The 27,092-nt window shown below is 42.3% G+C and overlaps 1 protein-coding gene across 3 annotated transcripts in view; it reads left to right on the top strand.

Annotated features, from left to right (window-relative positions):
* LOC103134432 (prickle-like protein 1) overlaps positions 1 to 23,475 on the top strand; it is a 29,552-nt gene extending 6,077 nt beyond the window's left edge. For 2 of the 3 annotated variants that reach the window (XM_007546685.2, XM_016668765.1), the window contains exons 2-8: positions 15,393 to 15,594; positions 18,790 to 18,903; positions 19,669 to 19,806; positions 20,455 to 20,658; positions 20,770 to 20,956; positions 21,043 to 21,885; positions 21,969 to 23,475. In XM_007546685.2, the coding sequence (XP_007546747.1) occupies positions 15,406 to 15,594; positions 18,790 to 18,903; positions 19,669 to 19,806; positions 20,455 to 20,658; positions 20,770 to 20,956; positions 21,043 to 21,885; positions 21,969 to 22,807 (2,514 nt within the window). In that variant the 5' untranslated portion in view covers positions 15,393 to 15,405 and the 3' untranslated portion in view covers positions 22,808 to 23,475. Of the gene's footprint in view, positions 1 to 10,140; positions 10,427 to 15,392; positions 15,595 to 18,789; positions 18,904 to 19,668; positions 19,807 to 20,454; positions 20,659 to 20,769; positions 20,957 to 21,042; positions 21,886 to 21,968 lie in introns of those variants that run through there. The other variant, XM_016668764.1, reaches the window with a different exon arrangement.
* Positions 23,476 to 27,092: the final 3,617 nt, after the last annotated feature.

Below are 27,092 nucleotides of genomic sequence, written 5' to 3'. Positions count from 1 at the left end.
AAAAAAAAAAAAAAAAAAAGCAAAAACAGTCAGAAACTGAGGGGTGGGCGGCTAAATAAGCACACATTTACATCAATATAGCCATTAAAAAGCAATTCTCATTTCCTTCGTCGCACAACAACAGTGGATCCAGTTAAACGTTTCCGGACCTTTAGCGAAATATGCTAAACAAACACTCCTCCCACTCCTTCCTCCTGTGACTCAGGGCTCTCCTGTGTTTGCATTATTACAGGGATGGAGCTGGGCAGCACGGATGATGTACAAAAAAGGTCAACAGTGTTTGGAAATAAGCCGTGCGGGGACTTTTGGACTGGCAACAAAAATGTTTCCTGAGATTTTAAAGAAAGGTTTGCAGAAGCGGAGTTGAGTGAGAGCGGCTGGATGTCAGCCAGTGTATTCCCTTTCTTCTTTCATTTTTTTCCCCCCACAGTGTCCTTGATTAGGCCTCATAAATAAAAGTAAGAGCACTTGGTTTCACACCAAATGGCAAAGAGATTGCCAGTGATGTCTTGTTGGGCAAGTACTGAAAAATCAGAATATGTTCCCTGTTCATTAATTTTACGAAAAAAACAAAAAAACTCCCACCATTTTCAGTCTTTAAGTAGACCAGCCAACAGTGTTTCCATCAAAACTCTTCTCTGAGTTTAATAAAACTCAAATCCATAAATAGGAATTTCTTGATTATCTGTTAAAAAATAAAAGTTACGACTTCTATTACCATCCAGAACTTTTTAGAGTTTTATTTTATTCAACACGCGGCTGGCAAGCGTTCTTGCTTGCAATAAGAGTTATTCACCTCCTAATTATTTTTGCATGCAATCACTGCTGCTGAAATACAATAAAGAGGGGCTAAAATAATTTTTGTTCCAATTACTGGACCAAGAACTGGCCAGCAGATGTGCATGATCAACAGCTGCTAAAACAAGGAGGCCACAGCGAGACTAAGAAAATAATGCAAACGCTAACATGTCGCACTAGTTTGCATAAAAACCCTACAGAGGCTTCAAGTCCCTGTGTGGAAGTTATTGATTTTTTTTTTTTTTAAGGCAAGTTTGATTTCTCACTCCACTCATCCCCCCACTGCTCAGTTACTCCACACACAGCCGCCTAGGGCAACATAATCTGTCATCCAGATGATGGCTTCTTTAGAGAAGGACTTGCTTCTATCAGCAAGGAAATTCCAAACATATTACAACAGGATGGCTTTGTAGTAAAAAAAAAAAAGAAAGAGGATTGGTGCCCAACTGGTCTGTCTGCAGTCCAGATATATCGCTGGTTGAAAACATGCAGAGCGTTGAAGTGGCATAATGTTGTGAGAAACGCTTTGGCTCCATGATGCAGACCAGCTGTACCTGCATCAACCAGGAAAATGAAAACATTTTGCTTTTTTTTTTTTTTGGAGCTATGGTACTTGGTTTCAGTGTGTTGTAAAGAGAAGCAGTCACGGAGCACAGAGCTGCTCCGTCTCAAACACCTTGAGAGAATTTTGAGGCGTTGCAAAAACGTGGTTGTATTTAATATCTAAATATTTCAGTTTGTAAAGGAAATTTTACAAAGAGATTTTACATGATGGAGCAATATTGTCATGCAGACACAGAAATCAGTTCCCAGTCTTCTTTACAAAGCAACTCAAGTGTAGCGCAATTGGATGGAGGGAGTCTGCGAACATCAGTTTTCATGTCTTAACAGGCGTTTATCGTATTGTTAATCATTTATCGCGATACATTTCTTATTGTGATAAGAATTTTGGTTTATTGCCGTCATTGATGTTCAAACTCACACAAAACAATCCGTACTGATTGTTGGTCTTATTATTAGTCTCCACTGTTCAATGAGTATCTATAAAAATCAATAAACTTGAAAATATGATTAATTGCAGTTACTGTGTGCTGTTTAGTGAAACAAATCACACTTCTTTATGTGACTGGTGTCCTGAAGAGGCACATTACAAGTGCGTATGTCTTTCAACGCCAGTACTTGTGTTTGTGGGGCAGTGATTCCTCCTTCAACCTTACAATTACCTGAAAAAGAAAGAATAAATAGTCATCATCTTCGCTTTTATTGTTATCACAATAGCACCTCAAAATATCTTAATAAAACATAAAGTTCATATCGCCCACCCCTGAGACTTAACATAGACTTCTTATCTCATTTAGGTCTGGACTTTAACTGGTCCGTTCGAATACAAGTATATACTTTGGACCATTCCATTACTGCTCCGGTTGTTTTTAGGGGTTGCACTGCTAAAAGGTGAATATTCACCCCCATCTCAACTCTTTTACAGCCTTTATCTGTTTTTTTTTTGTTTTGTTTTGTTTTTTTTAGGTTTGCAGAGGTTTTAGCTCCATCAGTCTTTGCATGAACCATGACTAGCCTCCTTGTCATTGCTGAATGAAAGGATCTCCACATCATGACGTTACCACCGACAGATTTCACTGTGGGGATGTGCAGTGTTTGTTAATTTTTCTGTCAAAAAAAAACATTTTACACGTAAACCAAACGTCCCTTACTTGGCCTAATGAAAGGCTCCTCATGGTTTTCCTTTCACAATGACGTTCTTCTTGCCATTTGCCTTGTTCGACAAACAGTTTTCATGTCAACAAAATGTCCCAATCTGAGGTTTGGATATCTGCAGCTCCCCAAGAACCACAACTGGGGCTCCTGACTGCTTCTCTGGTTAATGACCTCCTTCCCCATGAGTTTACAGTTGTGCCATTTTCTTTCCATTTTCAGATGAATTTGATCAGTGCTCTGTGATGTTTACAGAGAAAATGAACTGTTATTAATGTAGGGCAGGGGTGCCCACAGCCAATCCTCGAGATCTACCATCCGATCTACCGTCAGTTGCAGAGTGGTAGCTCTCGAGGACTGGACTTTGGCACCACTGGTGTAGGGAGATGTTGCCGGACAGCGTGCCGATGGATTAATATTGACAAAAGCCACCTGAGGATGTGTCTTGCAGAGCAGCAGGTTGCTCCACAGTCTGGGCTCTGTGAGCGACACAGAGAAGAATCATTTGGCTACAACAACCTGACGGAGCTCCTCCTGGGGAGAGGCCAGTTCAGTGATCCAGCTCTTGTTTGCTGTGCTTGCTCTGTCTTCCTGTTACGGGGGTTGGGCTCCCAAAGAAAACAGAGCAGCGGCACAACAGATGTGTGCATCTGGATCTGTGTGTCCTGCCTGCAGGAAAACAGACAGTTTTCACAACTCAGGGTTGCATGTTGAGCTTTACTTCCTTTGCTTTTCCAAAATAAATAAATACAATCTTTGCATCTGTTTCACGTGAGAGTAGATTCATTTTTAAACTAAAAGTAATCCCTCATCATAGGTTCCGGGGCTAAATGAAGTTTGTTACTATTAGCTTCCTCAGGGTTAGCAGTCCTAAAAATAACGCACTGATACTGACTGAAACAGACACATTACATGCACGGCTTCTAAGAATAAACCCAGCTCTGGGAGACTGCTATCCAAGTGATAAGATGGCTAGTTGTGCTCCGTTTCCCATTCCACACATGCATGATGCCAACAGATGGATGCAAACCCATTTGCAGAGAGCAGCCAATGAGTAATGTCTGGTTTGTATATCTGATAAACTGACAGAGACCTCCCTGGGTACTTATGTTGGACCCCAGGACACAGTTTCACATGCACACTTTGAAAATACATTGTTTTTCACAAGTGAGTTACTCTATTCTTTTTTTTTTTTATAAGTACAAATAATTTGCTACGAGAGAAGTACATTTTCGCATTATTGAATTTATTCAAATTCAATTAGCACCGGTTCACAACAAATACAAGGCCAAGACATTTTAACAGACACGCCCAGTTCATATTGAAGACTGCAGACTAGTCCAAAGTCTGTTTAAATCAATCCAAATCATTCCAATACAACATAGTCACATAGTAAGATTCAGGATTTAATTACATTAAGTTCTATTTTGAAATTTTGTCTGAGATTTCATTTTTTTCAATGTAAGATCTTCCCTTTTGAAAAACAAGATCTCACATTGCGCATTTTTCTGGTGACGTCACACCGGCTGTATGGCAGCTGATTCTTTTCTTTGAGTTTGTTTGTATTTTTTGTTTTGTTTTGAACACTTGGATTATGATTCTGGAGAAAAAACAATGTCGGATGAAATGACCAGACTTCAATTATCTAAGAACTCGTGTGACGTATAGAAGAACGACACGATGATTCAAAATCAACATTGCTCAAAAGTGTCTCGTACAGCATAAAGTTTACTGATTAGCTCGCTTTGTACTTTGTGTGATGTCATTGTTCAGCAAAATTAGCATTGTTTTCTTTGTTGCGCTTGTAAAAAACGTATTTTATAATATCCTGCAACTGAAATCTGTTGTTCAAAAACCCAGCTGCGGTTTTTAATAATTAGTTGACATGTAGTTGTAAAAAAAACTGATGCAATATGGTTTCGCAAGAACCCATGGCTTGCATGTTAAGTAAAAAACTCCTATGATGCACTTTGCAATAAAAAGCTGAGAATGCACATCTAAAAAAAAGACAGCTTACAGGTTGTGGAAAAAAATATCATATTAACTCATGCAACTTAGGCCAACAAGACCGTAGATTAGTGCCAAAAGTGTATGACATAATCCACCAATATTTTCATATTTGAAAAAAACAAACAAACAACAATATCTCATCTGAATTAAACATCCATTTGGATTTCAGGATTTTTATTGCGAGTCACACGTGGAGGTGAAAGGGTCAAGAGCATCGGATCAACGGAAAAGTTTACAAGGGGAATCACGGGGTCTCTCCTCTGCTCTTTATGCTGCTTTACTGTCACCTTAATGACTTAAATTGTGTCCAATTAAGCAGAGCAGGAAAGAAGCATCCCTGCTCGCAGTTGTCAGAGTCCTTCTATGCTCTGGCACTGGAGCATGTGTTTAATTAGAACTCTTTAAAAAGACTGTAACAGAGCGTTCCTTCAGGAATGTTAATGATTAGTGGGATCCTGACTGAGCAGCTCTTAAACGTCTGAGTATTGTCGGATTCCTTGGATTGCTTTTTGAAGTCATCCAGTTCAGGAAAGTGCTTCCACATGTTGGAAATTCACAACCTTTTTTTTTTTTTTTTTTACTTTTTTCCTGCTTTCCTTAAAACTAGATTGTTCCTCCCAACAAATGATTCTCCTGTGCAACTCACACCCAGGTATTCCCTGTTTGGATATGCAGCCATAGTTGGTTTGCAAGTTACGCAAGCCCAGGGCTGGATGCTCACAGGAAATGGTTGCGTTTAAGGATAGACTGTTCAATCATTTAAGCAGGGTTCAGGGAAGAAGAAAAAAAAAATCCAGATGTGTGTGAATCACTGAGGCTTGAACTTCAGCAAGAAGATATTAAACCTAAATACAGACAAGAGAGCTTTTTTGCGGAACAATGAAACTTGGTTGCACTGCGGCACTCGAGGTAATTGGAGATTTAACAAAAAGAAAGAGAGCTGGTTGAGCATATTGTTTGAGCTCCTAATGTCCCCTTTTGTACATTTATGTCCATATACATCCCAGTTTGTCCATGGAGACCACACATTCTGCCAATCCCATGCTTTTGTCAATGTGGCTGTGAGATGTTAAGACCAGCCCATTCATCCAGCGACTGCTTTGTGGGTAGACAGCCACAGGCTTTTGTTGAGTTGTAGCATCCTCAAATAAAAGGGCTTCCTCTGTTTAACATCCCCAGGAGCAGTGTTGCTCCACTTCTCATTGTTCCCAATGAGCTCCAGCTTTTACAACTAGGTGAATGGGTGTCAAATCAAGAGTGAAATATGACCCGTCGCAATCAATGAAATGTTAGGCAAACCGTTGGACAATAGAGTACAAATAACTCGATCAAGAGCCTTTTTTTTATTATTTTTACACTGTTAAAACTGCCGGGTTATAAAAACAAACAATTTGATTGTTTTGCTAAACCCGCCGTTGGGTCAAATATGGATTGAATGGATTGAGTCATGTGTGCTGGGTTTATATTCTGGAAGTATTCAGACGTTTTAATTGTATAACTATGTATAAAGAGTGAAATATGTAACAACACCATGGGTGAAAAATGAAATCCTTTTTATTTTTAATAGAGATAACTGATAGACAACAACACACTGTCTAAACAGAGCTTTGTTGTAATGTACGTTTTGCTAACAAACATTCAGAATTAACATATAATGATACAGACAACGTTTTCTGTCTACGTGCAGCTAACGAGCAGTTCTTCTATCACAGCGTAAATGTTTAAGCTTGTGCTATGTAGCAGTTAAAAACCTAATGTGATCTCATTATTATGTTACTTTCCAGACACATTGTGTCATTTTACAACACAAACAAATATTTGTTACCTCCAGTTGTTATGAAAGTGCTGTATGCAATAGCTAAAAGAAATTTGACTCTGCGTCATCTTACACCTGGAAATTGGCCTCTGTCTCTTTAAATAACTTTGTACCCTTTCCGACATTCCTCCTAAAGTATGTAATCACAGCGATACCACATGATGACGTTTGCAACCGTTCTTAGGGACATTGTGGGTTTTGTATAATAAGCTCAACAGATGCACAGTTCCACCAGGTGTTTGCCGCTAGTCTGGTGGAGCTGTGTTGGTGAGGCACAGGGGACGGGTGCCATGTGGGAGCACGGTTAGAGGCTGATGGTTCTTGGTGGAGTTTTGAGTAAATAGGAGGCCTATTGGATGAGCAAGCATTAAGGCAACCCACAAGAAACTCAATGATTCATTTCTCAGTAGCCAAGGGTCCAGACCCTCTGTATGACAAAGTGTACAGAGGGTCTGTTTTCGTAATATCCTGCAATATCCTGGGTCTATTTTCTGCTCTATTTGCTGTTTTGCTGCCGTCTTATTGACTTAAATTGTGTCCACTCAGCGAACGAAGCATGTTTACACTGATGAAATATAAATAAATGAGACATTGCTTATTTTTTGTTGCCTTTATGACTGGTTCTTCTGGTCATGCAGCTGTCAGCAGGTGTGAATGCTGAACTACCACCTGGCTGCAATAACTACCTGGGAGGTGAACAGTAAATGTTACCTCAAGTGAAAAGGTTGGTTCTCTGTTGTAAAGTCACTAACACAATCCACTGACATTCATATTTTCATTGTGCAGTTCAAAATAGCTGTTTGTGAAAATAAAGAGGCTCCTTCAGGTTTTCATCTTTTTAATCCAATCAGGAATCACAATTTTCAGCCCGATGTTTTGTTGAAACCACCAAACTACCAAACTTCTGACCTGTCAGCATAATCCCCATGTTTATGTCCAAGAAATACATAGGTGGGGGGTGGAGGGAGGACACATGTTGCTACATATTAGTGATCCAATAAATCCTGAGTTCTATATTTAATTTGGACATTTTCAACGTGGGACTCAGAAGAAGTGCATTAACTTTTGGATCCGCATCAAGTGAGCCAGTATTTGTCTGTGACTCTTAATGCTCTTATGCCTCTTCTGAGAAACTCTAAGATCAGATCTAGGCTTCTCCCCACCCCCTCAGCTACCTTCAGTGTCAGAGTACAACAGTTAAAAGGGGTTATATGAGGGTTACAGGGCTAACAAGACCACAGTCTGACCTGAGTTTGTCAGCGCCAATCTAGCTAAGTCAACATCAGTGCACTGACTGCTCCACCAGTTGACCTTTTCCTCCCTTTTTCACGGCGTGAAAAGGAATTGTTGTTACAGTAGGGTGATAGGCTTTTATTGGGCTTTATAGCTGATGCTTTTGTTGGGCCTGAGTCCTACTCATACCCTTTGGCGAGTCATTCAAACCTTGAGAATGCCTAATGTTTTATAGGCGGCTCACACACCAGTGAGAACTTTTTTGGGGGCGGCTCTCATCAATGACTGTAAGTTGGGAGCTGATCTTCTCTTTGCCCTCTTCAGAATCCCAATTTATGACACACTTTTAGAACAAAAAGTTCACAAACCTAAAACTGATTGTCAATGCAACATTGGAATATGGCCACACTGTCAGCTTTGGCTTTGACCAGGTCTTGCTTGTTTTTTTGTTTTTTTTTTTCGTTTTGTTTTGTTGTTTTTTTTAGGTCAGTGTCTCCTAAGACGTGTTGAAACTGGAGAAAAATGCAGCTTCATTGGTTTGTGTTGGGTTTGATGATCATCATCCTCAGCCTTTTGTTGTTGGGGCATGCTGGTGTCAGACCTCCTTCGCTTTTAGCAAAGGGCATATTATGCTCTCCTTTTAAAGCGGTGAGATGAGGTGCAGACCAGGTGTGAGATGAGGTTCGGGTCGTTGTAGCTATGGCTGGGGGGAATGGGCCATAAAGCCCCGAGGCCACAGATTTATGGGTCATCTGCTGCTCGCTAAGGTCAAAGTTCAGGGATGCAAGACGTGTCCAGTTTTCTGTTGTTCAACTACCCAAGGTGAACCTTGAACCAGCCATGTATGTCATAGTATCGAGTGGTTTGATCGCAGAGGGAAATGAAGCGTTGGTATTCTTTTACAGATTCTTGTAAGGGTCTTTAAATAGATGCCCAGATTTTAGTGCACTGCTAACATCCCAACATTTAACACTAGGTTTGTGGTAGGCAGTTTAAAAGCTACTTTGCTAAAAAAAACACAAAAAAAAACAACTGCTGATCTAAAACCACTGGCTTTTGAAATTTATTACATGTTGGCAGCATTTTACTATAAGAAATAACTGCTGCTGTTGTTGCTCTGCAACTCTTGGGTAAATAGGCTGGTCAATTCTGCATTGCATTCTGTAAATGTTGCCTTTGGGGGCATGCATTGTGTCAGTTCTTCTCTCAAAGACTTGCTAATAGAGCAGGGTGCTGGGTCTTTCTGACCAACACAAAAGGCTCAAGTTTGTTTCCAAAGGGTGGCTTTCTTCTCTAGCCTTGGCTGCTGCAATGGCTTTGTCCACATGCCCATACAGCGTAAGAGTGCATTCTATTCTTCTACACCTGTCATCATCGGGCAGTTTGCTCGGCCGAATTCTTCAATTTGAGATGGAGGTTTTATTGCGAGGAAGACTGGCAAAAGTAGGAATTGTGGTGCGCCGTCAGAAGCAGACAGTAAAACACAGAAGCTGCTGTTTCATCCTTTGTAGCTCACATTTTTCCGCCTTATTTGGTTCAGCAAACACAGAAAAGTGTGGACATTTCAAAGAACCTTCAATAGATCTTTTGCTGCAGTCAAATGCATTGCAAAAGTCGCATCGTCTTGTCCTCGTGAACGAATACGTTTGGTTCAGTGTTCGTTAATACTCACTCTCAGAAGTTACAGAAGATGGAGAGAGAAGTGGGGTTACATCTGGAATACTAGATCCAGATGTCAATCCTTAACAAAAGCATCCCCAGAGACAATAGAAGACATAACACAGTTTCCAGTCTAAATGTGAGTTCAAACGTGATGGGTTATTTGGACATTTATCAAGAGAGCCAAAGGAAATCAGAAGAAAGGCTATTTGCAGTAGCTTGTAGACTTAACAAACCTGTTCCCTACAGAGGAGAGGGTGGTTTATAGAGTTTCTGATTTTCCTCCAGAGGGGAAAGTGAGGCAGAGGTCAGCCTTTATTCCTTGAGGGGGAGTTTAACTTGACGGGTGGAAGTGTACATTTCATGGACCATGTCTAGTGTTAACAGCTGGAGTTGGTCTAAGACGCAGCTGAAAGTGGGAGCTTCGGTAGCGGGATAAATGAAAACATTTAATAATTTTCATCTGGCCCATCACTCATCAGACTGTGAGTCAGCAAACGCCACCCGCTCACTTGGTGACACTGCAGCGCGAGAGGCAGGAAAGACAAACCGCCAGATTAACCAAAACCCAACTCCGACATTCAATTGCAATAGTGAGCGAGGAGCGAAGAATGTCATGCGAAAGCAGTTGTGGCTTCGAAGCGGTTATGGTGGTAAAATGAGCTCAGCCATCGCCGATGCGCTACTTCCAAGATCTGTTCCTGTGAGCTCTGCCGGTGTTTCTAATTTGCGAGCGTAAAGTTTGAGACGCGAGGGGAAGGGTTTGCTGAAGGAGAGAGAGGGAGAGAGACAACTTGTTCCGCTACGCTCTGCCATGACTGGCTGCTGTGAGGGTGAGGGGCCGGACCGGGGTTCAGGAGGCTGGGAAGGAGGTGGAAAAGGCGGAGGAAAAGTGATGGCTCAGAGAGAGAGAGAGAGAGGGAGAGAAGAGTGGGGTGACCATCTGGTTGGGCTTATTATGTACACACACATGCACACGCAAACACCACCGTGCTCAGACATCTCCCTCACTTCTTACAGTCTGAGCTGAGACATGGGCTGCTGTTACACTGACAGCTCTGGCAGATTTGTCCTGGACTCAGAACTCACAGGATCTTGCATAGCTATGGACCCTAGAGGCTGGAAGGGAATCTAGGACTGGATGCTGGTGATTAGATCTGTTTCCTGAGTGCCTAGTGAGAGTCGGCATACCCTGAGGTAAGAACAACTGGAAAGTGACAGAAGATGTTAGCTGGTTTCGAAGTCCTTGTAGACATTTGATGAGATGCAAATGTTAAAAGTGTTGCTTTGCTTGAAGTTTGTTGTCTGCATTCACAAGTTGTACTGTTTGAAGAGGTCATCTTAAAATGAACCCTGGAATGTGACATATGAGGCTCTGGTGATTTTTTATTTTTTATTTTATTTTTTTTATAGTCAGTGGTCTAATAATTGTAAATCCTCATGTACACATCATTCCCATTGATCTGGCTCTGGCAAAATGTACCGTCAGGCACTAAAGTAGGGTACACTTCTTGTCTGCAAGCTCTCCGTGAGACTTTGACATGTACATTGCATGTCAACGCTGCAAATGAACACGCTTAATGAAGGTTCTTATTTCATGGTTCTATGAGCATCAGTTTGTTTACTCATGTCAGGGATATAAAGATCCTTCAGTAACAAGTTGGGGATTTAACTGGGATCTGCTTAAGTACACAGAAGTGACTACTGGTTCACACAAGGGTGCAGCTGTTTAGCAGATCACTTCTTGCCTTTAACGTATTATGCTTTGTGTTTTTAACAACTAGGAGCAAACTGTGCACCAAAGGTTGACAGACTCGCCCTTGAAAGAACGTGCATGTGCAAGGAAACGATGAATGCGCCGCATATTTTTTCTATCTTGTCTGACATGAAAAATAAACTCATTTTCTGAGCTGAAGCTCGAGCAGTCAGGCGCACAGAGGAGAAATTCTTGTTTTCCTCTCCAGTTAGAGTTAGACCTGCATCACTGAGGCAGCAGAGGCCAAGTTAAACATGCTAGGTGAGTGTATAGTGACAGAGGGAGAACTGTGTTTGGCTGTGTGCGTGTCCATCACCCACTTCCTACAGGAACATAGACAGTAATTCAGACCAGAAGCTGCTTCACTCTCTTAAGGGTTGTAAATCTAAAAGCTCCAAGGATTTGGGTTTTAGGTGGCTCAAGCTCAAGTGCTGTTGAATCCTACAAAAAAAAAAGAAAAGAAAAATTCCACTTTGTCTGTTTTTTTATTATTCTGTTTCTCTCTGTAGTCCTTTGAGAGTTTGTATCCCACAAAGCGATAAATAACTTGACCGCTGCAGTTTAACTTATGCTGTGGAATCAGGCAGCGCAGCAAGGCACCAATCCTCCACAGGGTCCGAAACATGCAAAGAGGTCATTTCGTTCCCCAGTAAATCATTATTGCACTCATTCACTTACCAAGCCCCCACTAATGTAAAATCTCTTGGAATATAAGGTTCATTGTAGAATACAAGCCTTCTTTCATGCTTTACATAACTTGTTGGTTGCTTACTGCCAGATCTGCGTTGGATGAAGGCAAGAATCTTTCACCTAGCCAAAATTCAACTTCCTCCCCTTTTGTTGAGAAACGACATTAACATTTCCATTCATGTTCGTCGCCCTGTTTCAGTGTCAGTCTGATCGCACCGCCCTCCAGCCCTTACGTGGGCAGATCAGTCAGATATGCAAGGCCTCCGAACTCCCCAAAGCCATGTTAACAAGCACCTTTACAAAAGAGTGAGAGGACTGTTAAACATTCGGGACTGCAGGGGTCTGGAAAGTGTGGGAGGAGGGCAGGGACGGAAGGACAGGGGCCAATGGGAGGGAATTTAAAAAAAGTACAATCACAAACCATGGATCCCTTGTCTGAAAGACCTCCGCAAGTGATGAGTCGGTGAAAGCCTCTTAAAGTTTGCTGGCTCGGTGCTTCTCTTATTGATGATGGAAAAGGAAGTGTTCTGGGCAAAGTCAAAGGAAATGAGCTGGAGGACATCTTAAAGAAGAATTATCACGTGAGCAGATGTGGCCATTTAAGAAGCAGAAGGAAAAAAAAGCTTTTGAGGTGCATACATCTGCTTGAGAACTTGGTAAAGTTCAAGCTTCACATTCCTGTGATTCAGGTCTGACTGTGTGGACCATCCCCGCCGATACTCGGCCGACGTTTGAAAGCAAGAGTTTGTAAAGCCGTGAGTACGGCTCGGTCCTAGGGAGATCCTCCCCAATAGTCACACATGTTCCACGTGAAACCCAAGCTGCTCTCGAGCAAGGCTGCATTTCTGCAGGTTATTTTGGTCTCATTTGCAAGTCAATAGATCCGACTGGAACAAAAGAGAGCGTCTCATTTCTTGACCCGCTACCTCAGCTGAAGACAGGTTATCTCTCATTTTTTTCTGTCACACTTTCAATCTAAAAAAAAAAAAAAAAGACATAATTGAAACCAAACAAACTCTTGACTGAGCCACCAGGTTCAGTCACAAAGGCGCTATTGTTGAGAACATCAGAGACGTTTTATTGGGACGTGTTATGACAAAAATCCGCCTGACCCGAAACCCTCGGGGCACAGTGCAGTTCCAAACGAATCCGCAGCCACCGCCATCCGTCACACTCGGAGCTGAAAGGGAATCAGATAGCACAGAGGCCACCGTGGCTGACTTATTCTTGGGGACGATAAGCTGATCTGGATGGCCAGTTACTGTCTGGACTGTCTCGACACTGTCACAGCTCACAGAGAGGCCTGTTCCCATGCATCTGCACACCTGCATCCATGTGTGCATTCCCTCTGCGAGAAGCAGCCAGACATATAGATATATCACTCTTGGAAAAAGAGCACAGATTTTAGACCCTTTAACTGTGTTCAAAGGTTGCGCTCGACTGCGTCTGGTTTTCTCAGCTGTCTCCCTGTGGCCCTCTGTGTCCTGGCCAGCTACAGGGGGCTTAGGGGGGGTTGAGGGAGGTACTCGTCCAAGGGGGGATGTGAAGCAAAGACCAGCTTGCTGGATCCTGGTTTGAACTCCCATTTGATCTCAGCTAGAAACCCTCAGCCTGTGAGAAATGACCACAACTGGACACACACTCATTGTAGCCACACTTACTCAGTTCCAAAAAAGTTTGACTAACAATGAATTACGTCTCACCTCCAAAAACACACAACTTGGCCCAGCTCAGGGTTCCACGGTGACCTTAAGAGTGAGAGTTGAGTGTGCACAGATATTTGTTGTAAGGACCTCAGTGTTTGCCTTGTAAAGCACTTTGAGTTGCCTTGTTGCTGAAAAATGTGCTATATAAATAAAATTACCTTACCGTACCTACAGGCAACTCATAGGCAACATGCTCTGCTTCTTACCCAGCTCTGACTGGTCCTATTGCAATTAGAACAGACTCGGGTTGAACGCGACCCTGAACAGTAGGATTTAGAAAACTGCTGTTTGAGGTACAAACATGCCATCTTACTGTAACATCAATAATAATAATAATAATAATAATAATAATAATAATAATAATAATAATAATAATCACAAATTCAAAAGTAAATATCGCAGAAATCTGTTTCTGTAATGAGCCTTTTACTATTGGTTGGTGTTTTTGCCACATTCAATTAGTGGCTGTAAACAAGCAATTGAAAATCTGATGCAGACACATTAAACAGTTTGAGTCCTCAAGCTTCCCCTTGATTAATCTGCACCCTGAGCAGTGAGATATGTCTGCCAATTAAAGAACTGCCAGTACAAAGATTAACATATTAGTTTAAAGTTGTTATTCTGTGCTGGACTTTGAAGATTAAGTTTCTTCATCGAGTTTATTGTGTAAGTTCCCACCCCCCACCCCAACACTTCTTTTTAGCTGTTGATCTAAAGAAAAGTTACTAACTGAATTTACCACACTGGTCAATTCTTTGATCTTCGTGCTATACGTCTTTCCCTGGTGGTGTGCTGTTAGCATAAATCCACTCCGACCCTCCCGATCCCAGCAGCTACACCTGTCTGGCACATCTTTGTTCAACTGGAAGATAAGACGAATGATCAGACACTCACTGCAGCAGGTTGGAAAACAAACGGGTCAAAGAGAAAAGGGAGATGAAGGGACAGAAGCAGGGGCTGTGGACATTTCCCATATGGTGGGACTGTTTTAAGGCAAGGGTGGTGTTTTTACAGACCTCCAACTCAACTGATCAGGCCGGCTTCAGATCCCAGGTGGCGGCCCCTTTTGGGGAAAAAAGAAAAACGTAGAATTTCAGCAACAAAGCACCCCGTGTGAACCTACACCACGTCAGTGATTAAAATTTCAAAACTGCACAACTTGTTTTTTTAAATAAATGTTTCAACTAAAGTATGTAGCTCTTTCTGTATCTTCATTTTGCATAAATCTGGATTAGCAAGACCAGGAGGCTAAAACTAACAGCGACTTTTAGATCAGACCACAGTGGACTTTAATTCTCTGTAGCTTCGGTCTCAAACAGGTCACGGTGATTGATGCGGATGTTGTGCTGCAGACCGTGAAACCGTCGTCATTTTTGCATTGCACGGTTATTTACTCAGAAGCTGGTGATTACAGTACTTACATGGGAAACAGAGGTAGGTGGCGGTGCACCACCCTTACTGTGTGAGACGCTTATATACGATGGAAAAATATACAGTGGAACACGTGAAGCATTTCTAGTCAGAGTATCGGTTTGATATAATTACAGTGATGTGAAAATCTAAAATATTGACGCAGTCTTGTTGAATGCTGCTTTATAGAATTTTTTCAAATTGATGTTTTATTTCAGCATACATTTATGAGTACTGTTGGATATTGTTACTATGATGAGATTTGGTGATTGACCCATCAGGATTTTGGAATTTCCTAATTGTCTCTCCATCCACAAAAGCCACACGAGAACCCCATATGTTAAGCTGCCACCACAATAGCTGTGACAGGGTGTAGTCGTCTTTATGACCATCTTTATGAAGTTAGTCTTGTCGACAGAAGTGAGCCAAGAAAAGATACCATAATGGGCTTTGAGGGAAAGCCGTGACCCTGATTATAGACTCAATGAGTGTGATTCAGCTGGTTAACATACAGCCCAAAGGAACCTAATTAGATGCATGAGGAAAGTACAGTCTTCACATCTAACCTCTAGATCTTCTTTCCCTTTCCATGTTTTTTCAGTGAACAGAGTCTGATGAGCCTGGCAAGTGCAGCTGGACCAGCTGTCCACCTCCAACGTGGGAAACAGCAGAGGGACTTTATGATGGACCAGAAAGTCAGTAAGCTAACCTCTGGCTTTCAGCGCAGCTCTACGTCTGACGATGACTCGGGCTGTGCACTGGAGGAGTATGCCTGGGTGCCACCTGGCCTTCGACCAGAACAGGTAAGGAGAAAATGGCCGATTATGGATGCTAGGGATGCTTGTTTTCTTGGCTTAGCAGAAGCTATCTGACCTAGAAGTGAGGCCACTCTCTGAAGAAGTGACGTCCATTTCTTTACTTAGCAAACCCCAACTTTCTCCGGAATACCACAGTGAATGTTCATCAATCCTCCTGATGGAGAATAAAAAGAACTCTGACCTGATTCTATCTCCCTTTTAGCCCATTTAACTGTCCCAGATAAATGGTATTCAGCACACTTTGTGAACAACACATCAACTCACAGGAGAATGATGCCTATGGGATGAACAGCATATTTCATGAAGCCCGTTTAGCTCTTTTTATTAGACACAGTTTAACAGGCCATCACGGAGAGGCAGAATGCAGATAATTGAAGAAAAAAAAAATCCCAACCCCTTAAACTTTTTCGCATTTTGTCTTGGTATCACCTCAAACTTCAATGGTTTTAAAAAGTTTTTTAAAACATCTTAAATGTTTACTTGCATTTGTATTTGGTCGTCTTTATCCTAATACTCCTCAAAACAAACAAACGAAAAGTCCATAAACTAGAAATGAAGAGTTCAAAGTTGAACCTACCATACATGGTTGTCCACACAAATCAGCAGGCCAACCAAGATTAGCCTCAATCAAAGAAGCAGCATAGATGTGAAGATCCACTGCTCAGGAAATTGGCCTTCATGGAAGAAGATATAGTTTGCCACAAGCCATGTGAGGGGACACCACAAACATTTTGTAGAAGCTGATCTTTTCAGTTGAGTTCAAAACGGAGGCTTTTGACCTACCCGCAAAAAACTGTGTGTGTGGTAAAATAGTGAGATCCCACTTCTGCCTGAGCACACTGTCCCCATGGTAAAGCATGGTGGTGGTAGCTGAGTTAAGGAGAAAGGTGGATGGAGTGTTCTCCTTAAAGATTCATAAACTAAAAATGAAGAGTTCAAAGTTCAAAGTTGAACCTACCAATACCAATGCATGGTATTGGTAGGTTCAATACCATGTATTGGTATTGAGCCAATACATAGATTCTCTGGGGCAGAGATTCTCTTTCCAGTGGGGCAATGAGCCCAAACATACTGACCGAACTATAATCAAGTTAAATAGTTGATACGTTAGATTGGTTAAGCCAGGCGACCTATTCCAAGACTTGAAAATTGCTGTTCATAGAACTTGTCTGTTTAATTTAACTAATCTTGGGTTATTTTGCAAATACAGCAGACTTGGTGTCTTGGTACCATGATAAAAGCCGAGGGTGGTTGTACAAATGATTGACTCAATGGGGCCTAATGCAAGTGCAGGGTGTATTTTTCAGGTTTGATTTATAACACAGCTGAAAACTGTGTATTATTTTCTCTCCACTTCACTAATTGATTCATTTCTCATAGCATCTCAATAAAAAAGATTCCCATTTGTGATAGTAATGTGACAAAGTGGGAAAAACGTCAAGCAGTTTAAAAACATTTGCAAGTGGAAGACATCTGCTTGAGATTATTAGGGAAACTTGCTGTTTCTGACTGCCAAAGAAGACAACAGGCTTTCTCTTATCAAGTCCTGTTAGTTGTCTCTGCATTGCAAAACGTCTTTTATACTTCCTCTACATTGTGATTTTTTTTCCATGTTTCCCTCTTGCTCCTAATATCCCTTTGTCACCAGACTTATCAAAACCAACACGTAGAAGCAGTGAGTGGCAGGTGATATACAACAAAACATCAGAATGGAATCAAAGAGAGCTCAAAAGCATTTTTTATTGGGAAAATGCAGAGGTCAACTGTAATGCCTTTACTGCAGTCAGTTGTCTAAATGGGCTTTGCATTAGGGGTCATCACTACAATCTAGAAACAGATAGGTCTTGGGTGATAACTGACTGTTCGCAAGCCCCAGGGGAGCTGGATGAGGGGTAATAGTGGGATAAAGATGTGCATAATTTATGGTGTTTGAGGAGGAATAGAGGGTGAATGTGAATGTAAACCGCCTCAAAACCCCCAGACGCCCCGAAGCTGCAGGAAGTCCCACAACACACAAAACAGGCACAGCCCACCTCTTTATCTGGCTGATTGTAATAGCCCCTCACTCATAAAGTTTAGATTTCATTGGCCAACCCCAAGGGTCAGCGGCCCAGCATAACAGGCTGTTTTTGTCCTGCACAAAAACAGCAAGCTGAGTACTGGCAAATACAACTGTTAAGCCGATCTGACCTGCTGACCTGCTGTGGTTGGTGTAATTTATGAGGACTCTGATACCTGCAATTGTATAATCATGACTATATGAGGTGTCGTATTGTGGTAAAATTCCCCAAGAGTCCTTATTCCAGACATTTTAGATAACACTGTCCCATATAGAGTACATCCAGAAAGTATTCACAGCACTTCAACTTTTCCACATCTTACGTTATGGTTTTATTCCAAACTGTATTAAATTAATCTCTTTCTTCCAGATTCTACACTCAAATGACCTCATTATGACAATGTGGAAAAAAATTGAAATTTACCAGTGATGGAGGCCACTGACCTTATTGGGACCTTCAAAGCAGCAGAAATGTTTTTGTATCCTGTCAATCAATCCTGTCTCAGAGGTTTAGAGATAATTCCTTTCATTTCATTTGCACTCTGACATGCACTGTCAATTATGAAGCCTCACATAGACAAGTGTAAATAGACTGAATTTACCACAGGAGGACTCCAGTTAAGCTGTAGAAACAACTCAAGGATGTTTCAATTAAGGACGTAACATAACATTCAGAAAAAGTTGAAACACTGTGAATACTTTTCAGATGCACCGTATGTCTTTTATCGTCCTTTTCTTGCTCAGACCTTTATGTTTGTTTGATTGATATGTAGTATAGCATCTGGTTTGTGTTAGAGTTATATCGCTCTGTCCTATGGTTCCCCAGGTCGGGGTCAGACTCTACTGAGAGATTGACAATCAAGTGTAGAATCTTGCGATTCCGAAGAGATAAAACTAAGTACGGTTAAAAACAGATAAATCAATCAGTACTAACAAAAAAAAATTATATATATATAGAAAAAAAAACACTGTATAGGCTAGTGAAGCTATTTGCCTTACTTGCTATGCTTGCATTCTCAACCAATACTTGGGTCATGAGTCTCTTTTGCTCTTACTTTATAGGTTGGAAGCAGGAACATTTCAGAACCATTGATGTGTTCTACGCCATGATTTGTTTTCAGGTGCAGCTGTATTTCTCCTGTTTACCTGAGGACAAGGTCCCCTATGTGAACAGTCCGGGAGAGAAGTTCAGAATCAAGCAGCTCCTCTACCAGCTGCCACCACACGATAATGAGGTGAGGAATATTGTTTGCAGCGTTATGAACAGCTTATTCCAACTGGGTCGTCTTACGTTTAGCAATTCCGATGATGTCGAACACTATTCCGTCTCACAACATGTCGACACCCCACCCGGGGGATTTTTGTACCGCAGTCTTGAAGGCAGGCAGTGTAGGCACAATGTGACGTTTGACTTGATGCCTTTATGATATTTGCTGGAAGCCCGCACCAGCAGGATTCCTGTCATAGCAGTGGTTTTTACGAGGAGCGCTCAGCAGGAGAGAGGGCTGCTGGTTGAAAGAGACTTTATGTGATGCCACCACCGCAGTGGCACCACGGCTCAACTTGGCCGTCTCTCTGCCTTTGTCTTCTACCCTCTTGAATCCACTCTAAACACAGACCTTGTTTGTGTAAACGTCTGCTTTCCCTCTTGTTAGGCCTTTGGGGAACATCAAAAAGACCCATTGTAAAAAAATAGCTTCTCAAACAGGGGCGGTGGGTGGAGATCTGTTGTGGGGTGTAGGAAGGGCAAGCTGGGGTCAACAGTTGCTGTTGTTCAGCACACTCTCGTATTCTCTCTCCCCTTTCCCCAAACTTACAAATTTTATTAGGCACCCACATTCCTGCAACACGATATTTCGACAAGCATCAAATAAAAGATCAAATCAGTGCAAAATTTTTATGCCCCTTTGCTTCCAGAACAGGAGAAAAAGTCAAATTCTGGCTTAAGTCTGATGCATCAAATGGTTAAATTAAACATAGCTTATTTCCTTCTTTCCCAGGTTCGTTACTGTCAGTCACTCAGCGAGGAAGAGAAGAAGGAGCTGCAGATGTTCAGTCTCCAGAGGAAAAAGGAAGCACTGGGAAGGGGAGCTGTGAAACTGATGCCTCGCAATGCTCAAAATGGCATTTGTGAGCAGGTGAGTCATATTCACTACATGTTTTTATTGATAAAGAAGTTGCTTTGTGATCAAGAATCAAGCCCATACTCGTCAAAAACGACTAAACTCGTATACAGTTTCTTGTAACAAAACATAAGCAGCAATTCTCAAGTCTTGACATGGATTCTTAATTGTGTGTAAGTTCAGATTTTCAGTGGACTATTTTAACGCGCAAATATATTATGTATGTTCAGAGCTGTCCTGTAAGAGACACACCCGCTCTAGTCTCAATTTCTTTGCAGTTTCCAACACACTTCCAGTAATGGCACAGCATTTAACTATCTTTTCTGTTATGTGGGGTTATGATGAGTTGCCATCAGCACTCGGTGCCTTACAAGCGGTAGTATCACCCTTTGAATGCCCTAATTTGGAATACATGGATGTTTGGGCTGGAGCCAATTCCAAACCAAATTTCTACCATCTTGAAACAATTCTAATGTAAAAAAAAAAAATAAAAAAATAAAACATCCATATTTCAATGAACATACAAATGGGATTTAATTAACCCTTTACACTGCATCAATTTTGCCAACGATAGCCTTGGCTTTGCTCTGAATAAGGAAGTTGAAGTACAACTGATATGTAATTCCATATGTTAAAATCAGCCTGTTATGCCTTTGACTGCAGTGCGGTGAGGATATGAACGGCGGGGAAATGGGAGTGTTTGCCTCGAGGGCGAGTCCTGGGCTGTGCTGGCACCCAGCATGTTTTGCCTGCTCAACATGCAACGAACTGCTGGTGGATTTGATCTACTTTTACCATGACGGAAAGATCCACTGTGGAAGGCACCATGCTGAGTTGCTCAAACCACGCTGCTCGGCCTGTGATGAGGTACAACCGCAAGAGTGATATTTAGTAAAACCAACTTCAAGTCTTTATTCTGTTGGTAACTGCTATTTCTCTCTTTCAATGCATTTGTGGGGTTTTTTTTTCTCACCATAGATCATCTTTGCTGATGAATGCACAGAGGCGGAGGGCCGTCACTGGCATATGAAGCACTTCTCCTGTTTTGAATGTGAGATCATTCTTGGAGGGCAGCGTTACATCATGAAGGACGGTAGACCGTACTGTTGTGGCTGCTTTGAATCGCTCTATGCAGAATATTGTGAGGCCTGTGGAGAACACATTGGTAGGACATGTATTTAACATAAATTCACAGATTTACAAAAATCGACGCACTCCACCTTGCTTATGTACATATTTCCTTCTGTTCAGGTGTTGATCATGCTCAGATGACCTACGATGGGCTCCACTGGCACGCCACCGAGAACTGTTTCAGCTGTGGCCAATGCAAGAGTTCTCTCATCGGTTGTCCTTTCCTGCCACACCAGGGTCGCATTTACTGCTCCAAGGCCTGTGCTCTTGGGGAAGACGTCCACGCCTCTGATTCTTCCGACTCCGCCTTCCAGTCAGCGCGTTCACGTGAATCCCGCTGCAGCGTTCGGTTGGGCAAGAGCAGTCGCTCAGCTGACCAATGCAGACAGTCACTCCTCTTCTCTCCCTCTGTCAACTATAAATTCCCAGGAATTAGTGAAAATGCTGAGGACACCTTGACAAAAATTACTCACTTGAACTTGTCAGATGAGCATTTGTGGAGGGAGCGCGGCGAGGAGGCCGAGGTACCGGAGGACCAGGAGGAGGAGTGGGCTGAACATGAAGACTATATGACTCAGTTATTATTAAAGTTTGGCAATCATGGAATTTTTCAGCAAACTACTGACTCTAGACCCACAGATTTCTGGATAGCTGAAATGGACATTAAATCCAAGCAGGAGTCATCAAAAAAAAAAGGCTTGGTCAGTAAGAAGTACCAAGCCGACATGTACTGGACACAATCACAGGATGGCTTGGGGGACTCTGCGTACGGTAGCCATCCGGGACCAGCGAGCAGCAGGAAAATCCAAGAGCTGGAGCTGGATCAGAGTGCCGGAGGAGGTCTACCTGGAGAGGAGCCACAGTGGTACGCCAACTCTTTGGAGTGCATCACAACGGAGTTCAAGAAAACTGATCAGAGTGCTCGGGACTCCGTGGAGTCTCTTGCTCTCTCCAATATCACTGGTGAGTAGACATAAAAGAAAATGTCTCAACAGACTCCTGTCTTCATCTTGAGACTGTTTGTAATTGGTTTGTCTCTTCTCCAGGGGCTTCGGTATGTGGTGATTATAAAGCAAGGTCTCAAGTGTATTCTCTCCAGGCACTTCATGACTATGAGGCAGAGGACTGTGATAAAACCAGCAACATGGGTACCCTCAACTCGTCCATGCTACATAGAAGTGCAAATTCCCTTAAAAGTCTGGAGGAAGATGTTACAGAAGTAGCAGAAGTCCCATTGCAGGAAAGGCCAAAACCTCACGTGCCTGCCCTGAGGAGGGCACGCTCACAGTCTAGGCCCCAGCAAGTCAAGTTCTCAGACGATGTGGTGGACAATGGCCATTATGGCGGCCTTCCGTTACGTCAGCCCCCTATGAGTGAAAGAACTCGCAGGAGAGTGTACAATTTTGATGACCAGGGGCACAACCTTCAATCTGGTCGCCATAGTCACCACCACAGGAGGCGTCGCAGTCGCAAGTCTCGATCTGACAATGCTCTTAATCTGCTACCCAAGGAAAGAGCACCAGTGTGCTACAAGATGCACCATAGAGGCAGTTCGCTTGGACCAAAGGGACACCAAGTCTTCCATGGTCACCTCAATCCAGCAGCCATGTCGGACTACAGAGTACAGGGCCCGGATAGGGGAAGGTTCTTGGGATTGTACGGCGATGATGATGACTGGTGTTCTACATGTTCTTCTTCATCTTCTGATTCAGAGGAAGAAGGCTTTTTTCTGGGACAGCCTATACCTCAGGCAAGACCGCACAGACATTATTACACTGACGACTTGGCCAGCCCCGTTGCAGGCAAGTCTGCTCCTCCTTACGACCAGTGGACCAAGTCCAAAAAGAAAAAAGGACGAAAAGGGAAAAATTGTATAATTTCATAGGCTTTGCTGAGCTTTATGTAATGCTGCCACTCACAATCGTTTCTTTCATTAATCATTTAAAGTACAATAGCAGTTTGCTTGCTATATATTGCCTTACAGCACTCACTTTACCCAGGTAGTGGTGTTGGACACTATATGTCTGTGGCATTACAAAACAACCAGTAAAGTTATTTTATTGTAATACATATTTATAACACACAATCTAAACAGTGCTAGTGCTTATTTAAAATGCTATTGTGATATATAAACTGCTGAATGGAAAATGAGATTACTATTGATGGTCTTTGGAACAAATAGCATAGATCCCAAACTACTGGTAGTTGGTTCGGGATCATTAAATGTGGATTTAAGCAGGCTGCGACTCTTCAGTTGTGTTGCTTCCAGGCTTGCGTGAGTAATTCAAAAGCACTGTGTGTATTACACTGCTTCACCAAGGAGTGTACCAATGGTTTCATTGTATCGCAACCATTGAACATATACTGTGTCATTGTACAAACCGGAAAATAAGGCCATAATTGATAACGGTAATAAAATATGTCTACATAATGATTTTTGTGCTGTTGCAAGATATATTAAAACTTATAATGTAAAGGAAAAGGGGATTTGTTTATTTCAAAAGTTATGAATTTGAAACAAAAAGAAGAAAACTTCAATTCAGAATCAGACGAAAACACNAAACATGCAAAGAGGTCATTTCGTTCCCCAGTAAATCATTATTGCACTCATTCACTTACCAAGCCCCCACTAATGTAAAATCTCTTGGAATATAAGGTTCATTGTAGAATACAAGCCTTCTTTCATGCTTTACATAACTTGTTGGTTGCTTACTGCCAGATCTGCGTTGGATGAAGGCAAGAATCTTTCACCTAGCCAAAATTCAACTTCCTCCCCTTTTGTTGAGAAACGACATTAACATTTCCATTCATGTTCGTCGCCCTGTTTCAGTGTCAGTCTGATCGCACCGCCCACCGCCCTCCAGCCCTTACGTGGGCAGATCAGTCAGATATGCAAGGCCTCCGAACTCCCCAAAGCCATGTTAACAAGCACCTTTACAAAAGAGTGAGAGGACTGTTAAATATTCGGGACTGCAGGGGTCTGGAAAGTGTGGGAGGAGGGCAGGGACGGAAGGACAGGGGCCAATGGGAGGGAATTTAAAAAAAGTACAATCACAAACCATGGATCCCTTGTCTGAAAGACCTCCACAAGTGATGAGTCGGTGAAAGCCTCTTAAAGTTTGCTGGCTCGGTGCTTCTCTTATTGATGATGGAAAAGGAAGTGTTCTGGGCAAAGTCAAAGGAAATGAGCTGGAGGACATCTTAAAGAAGAATTATCATGTGAGCAGATGTGGCCATTTAAGAAGCAGAAGGAAAAAAAAGCTTTTGAGGTGCATACATCTGCTTGAGAACTTGGTAAAGTTCAAGCTTCACATTCCTGTGATTCAGGTCTGACTGTGTGGACCATCCCCGCCGATACTCGGCCGACGTTTGAAAGCAAGAGTTTGTAAAGCCGTGAGTACGGCTCGGTCCTAGGGAGATCCTCCCCAATAGTCACACATGTTCCACGTGAAACCCAAGCTGCTCTCGAGCAAGGCTGCATTTTTGCAGGTTATTTTGGTCTCATTTGCAAGTCAATAGATCCGACTGGAACAAAAGAGAGCGTCTCATTTCTTGACCCGCTACCTCAGCTGAAGACAGGTTATCTCTCATTTTTTTCTGTCACACTTTCAATCTAAAAAAAAAAAAAAAAGACATAATTGAAACCAAACAAACTCTTGACTGAGCCACCAGGTTCAGTCACAAAGGCGCTATTGTTGAGAACATCAGAGACGTTTTATTGGGACGTGTAATGACAAAAATCCGCCTGACCCGAAACCCTCGGGGCACAGTGCAGTTCCAAACGAATCCGCAGCCACCACCATCCGTCACACTCGGAGCTGAAAGGGAATCAGATAGCACAGAGGCCACCGTGGCTGACTTGTTCTTGGGGACGATAAGCTGATCTGGATGGCCAGTTACTGTCTGGACTGTCTCGACACTGTCACAGCTCACAGAGAGGCCTGTTCCCATGCATCTGCACACCTGCATCCATGTGTGCATTCCCTCTGCGAGAAGCAGCCAGACATATAGATATATCACTCTTGGAAAAAGAGCACAGATTTTAGACCCTTTAACTGTGTTCAAAGGTTGCGCTCGACTGCGTCTGGTTTTCTCAGCTGTCTCCCTGTGGCCCTCTGTGTCCTGGCCAGCTACAGGGGGCTTAGGGGGGGTTGAGGGAGGTACTCGTCCAAGGGGGGATGTGAAGCAAAGACCAGCTTGCTGGATCCTGGTTTGAACTCCCATTTGATCTCAGCTAGAAACCCTCAGCCTGTGAGAAATGACCACAACTGGACACACACTCATTGTAGCCACACTTACTCAGTTCCAAAAAAGTTTGACTAACAATGAATTACGTCTCACCTCCAAAAACACACAACTTGGCCCAGCTCAGGGTTCCACGGTGACCTTAAGAGTGAGAGTTGAGTGTGCACAGATATTTGTTGTAAGGACCTCAGTGTTTGCCTTGTAAAGCACTTTGAGTTGCCTTGTTGCTGAAAAATGTGCTATATAAATAAAATTACCTTACCGTACCTACAGGCAACTCATAGGCAACATGCTCTGCTTCTTACCCAGCTCTGACTGGTCCTATTGCAATTAGAACAGACTCGGGTTGAACGCGACCCTGAACAGTAGGATTTAGAAAACTGCTGTTTGAGGTACAAACATGCCATCTTACTGTAACATCAATAATAATAATAATAATAATAATAATAATAATAATAATAATAATAATAATAATCACAAATTCAAAAGTAAATATCGCAGAAATCTGTTTCTGTAATGAGCCTTTTACTATTGGTTGGTGTTTTTGCCACATTCAATTAGTGGCTGTAAACAAGCAATTGAAAATCTGATGCAGACACATTAAACAGTTTGAGTCCTCAAGCTTCCCCTTGATTAATCTGCACCCTGAGCAGTGAGATATGTCTGCCAATTAAAGAACTGCCAGTACAAAGATTAACATATTAGTTTAAAGTTGTTATTCTGTGCTGGACTTTGAAGATTAAGTTTCTTCATCGAGTTTATTGTGTAAGTTCCCACCCCCCACCCCAACACTTCTTTTTAGCTGTTGATCTAAAGAAAAGTTACTAACTGAATTTACCACACTGGTCAATTCTTTGATCTTCGTGCTATACGTCTTTCCCTGGTGGTGTGCTGTTAGCATAAATCCACTCCGACCCTCCCGATCCCAGCAGCTACACCTGTCTGGCACATCTTTGTTCAACTGGAAGATAAGACGAATGATCAGACACTCACTGCAGCAGGTTGGAAAACAAACGGGTCAAAGAGAAAAGGGAGATGAAGGGACAGAAGCAGGGGCTGTGGACATTTCCCATATGGTGGGACTGTTTTAAGGCAAGGGTGGTGTTTTTACAGACCTCCAACTCAACTGATCAGGCCGGCTTCAGATCCCAGGTGGCGGCCCCTTTTGGGGAAAAAAGAAAAACGTAGAATTTCAGCAACAAAGCACCCCGTGTGAACCTACACCACGTCAGTGATTAAAATTTCAAAACTGCACAACTTGTTTTTTTAAATAAATGTTTCAACTAAAGTATGTAGCTCTTTCTGTATCTTCATTTTGCATAAATCTGGATTAGCAAGACCAGGAGGCTAAAACTAACAGCGACTTTTAGATCAGACCACAGTGGACTTTAATTCTCTGTAGCTTCGGTCTCAAACAGGTCACGGTGATTGATGCGGATGTTGTGCTGCAGACCGTGAAACCGTCGTCATTTTTGCATTGCACGGTTATTTACTCAGAAGCTGGTGATTACAGTACTTACATGGGAAACAGAGGTAGGTGGCGGTGCACCACCCTTACTGTGTGAGACGCTTATATACGATGGAAAAATATACAGTGGAACACGTGAAGCATTTCTAGTCAGAGTATCGGTTTGATATAATTACAGTGATGTGAAAATCTAAAATATTGACGCAGTCTTGTTGAATGCTGCTTTATAGAATTTTTTCAAATTGATGTTTTATTTCAGCATACATTTATGAGTACTGTTGGATATTGTTACTATGATGAGATTTGGTGATTGACCCATCAGGATTTTGGAATTTCCTAATTGTCTCTCCATCCACAAAAGCCACACGAGAACCCCATATGTTAAGCTGCCACCACAATAGCTGTGACAGGGTGTAGTCGTCTTTATGACCATCTTTATGAAGTTAGTCTTGTCGAC

Source organism: Poecilia formosa, unplaced genomic scaffold, assembly GCF_000485575.1.
Source record: "Poecilia formosa unplaced genomic scaffold, Poecilia_formosa-5.1.2 Scaffold17, whole genome shotgun sequence".
NCBI lineage: Eukaryota > Metazoa > Chordata > Actinopteri > Cyprinodontiformes > Poeciliidae > Poecilia > Poecilia formosa.
This window is presented reverse-complemented; position numbering and strand designations above follow the sequence as displayed.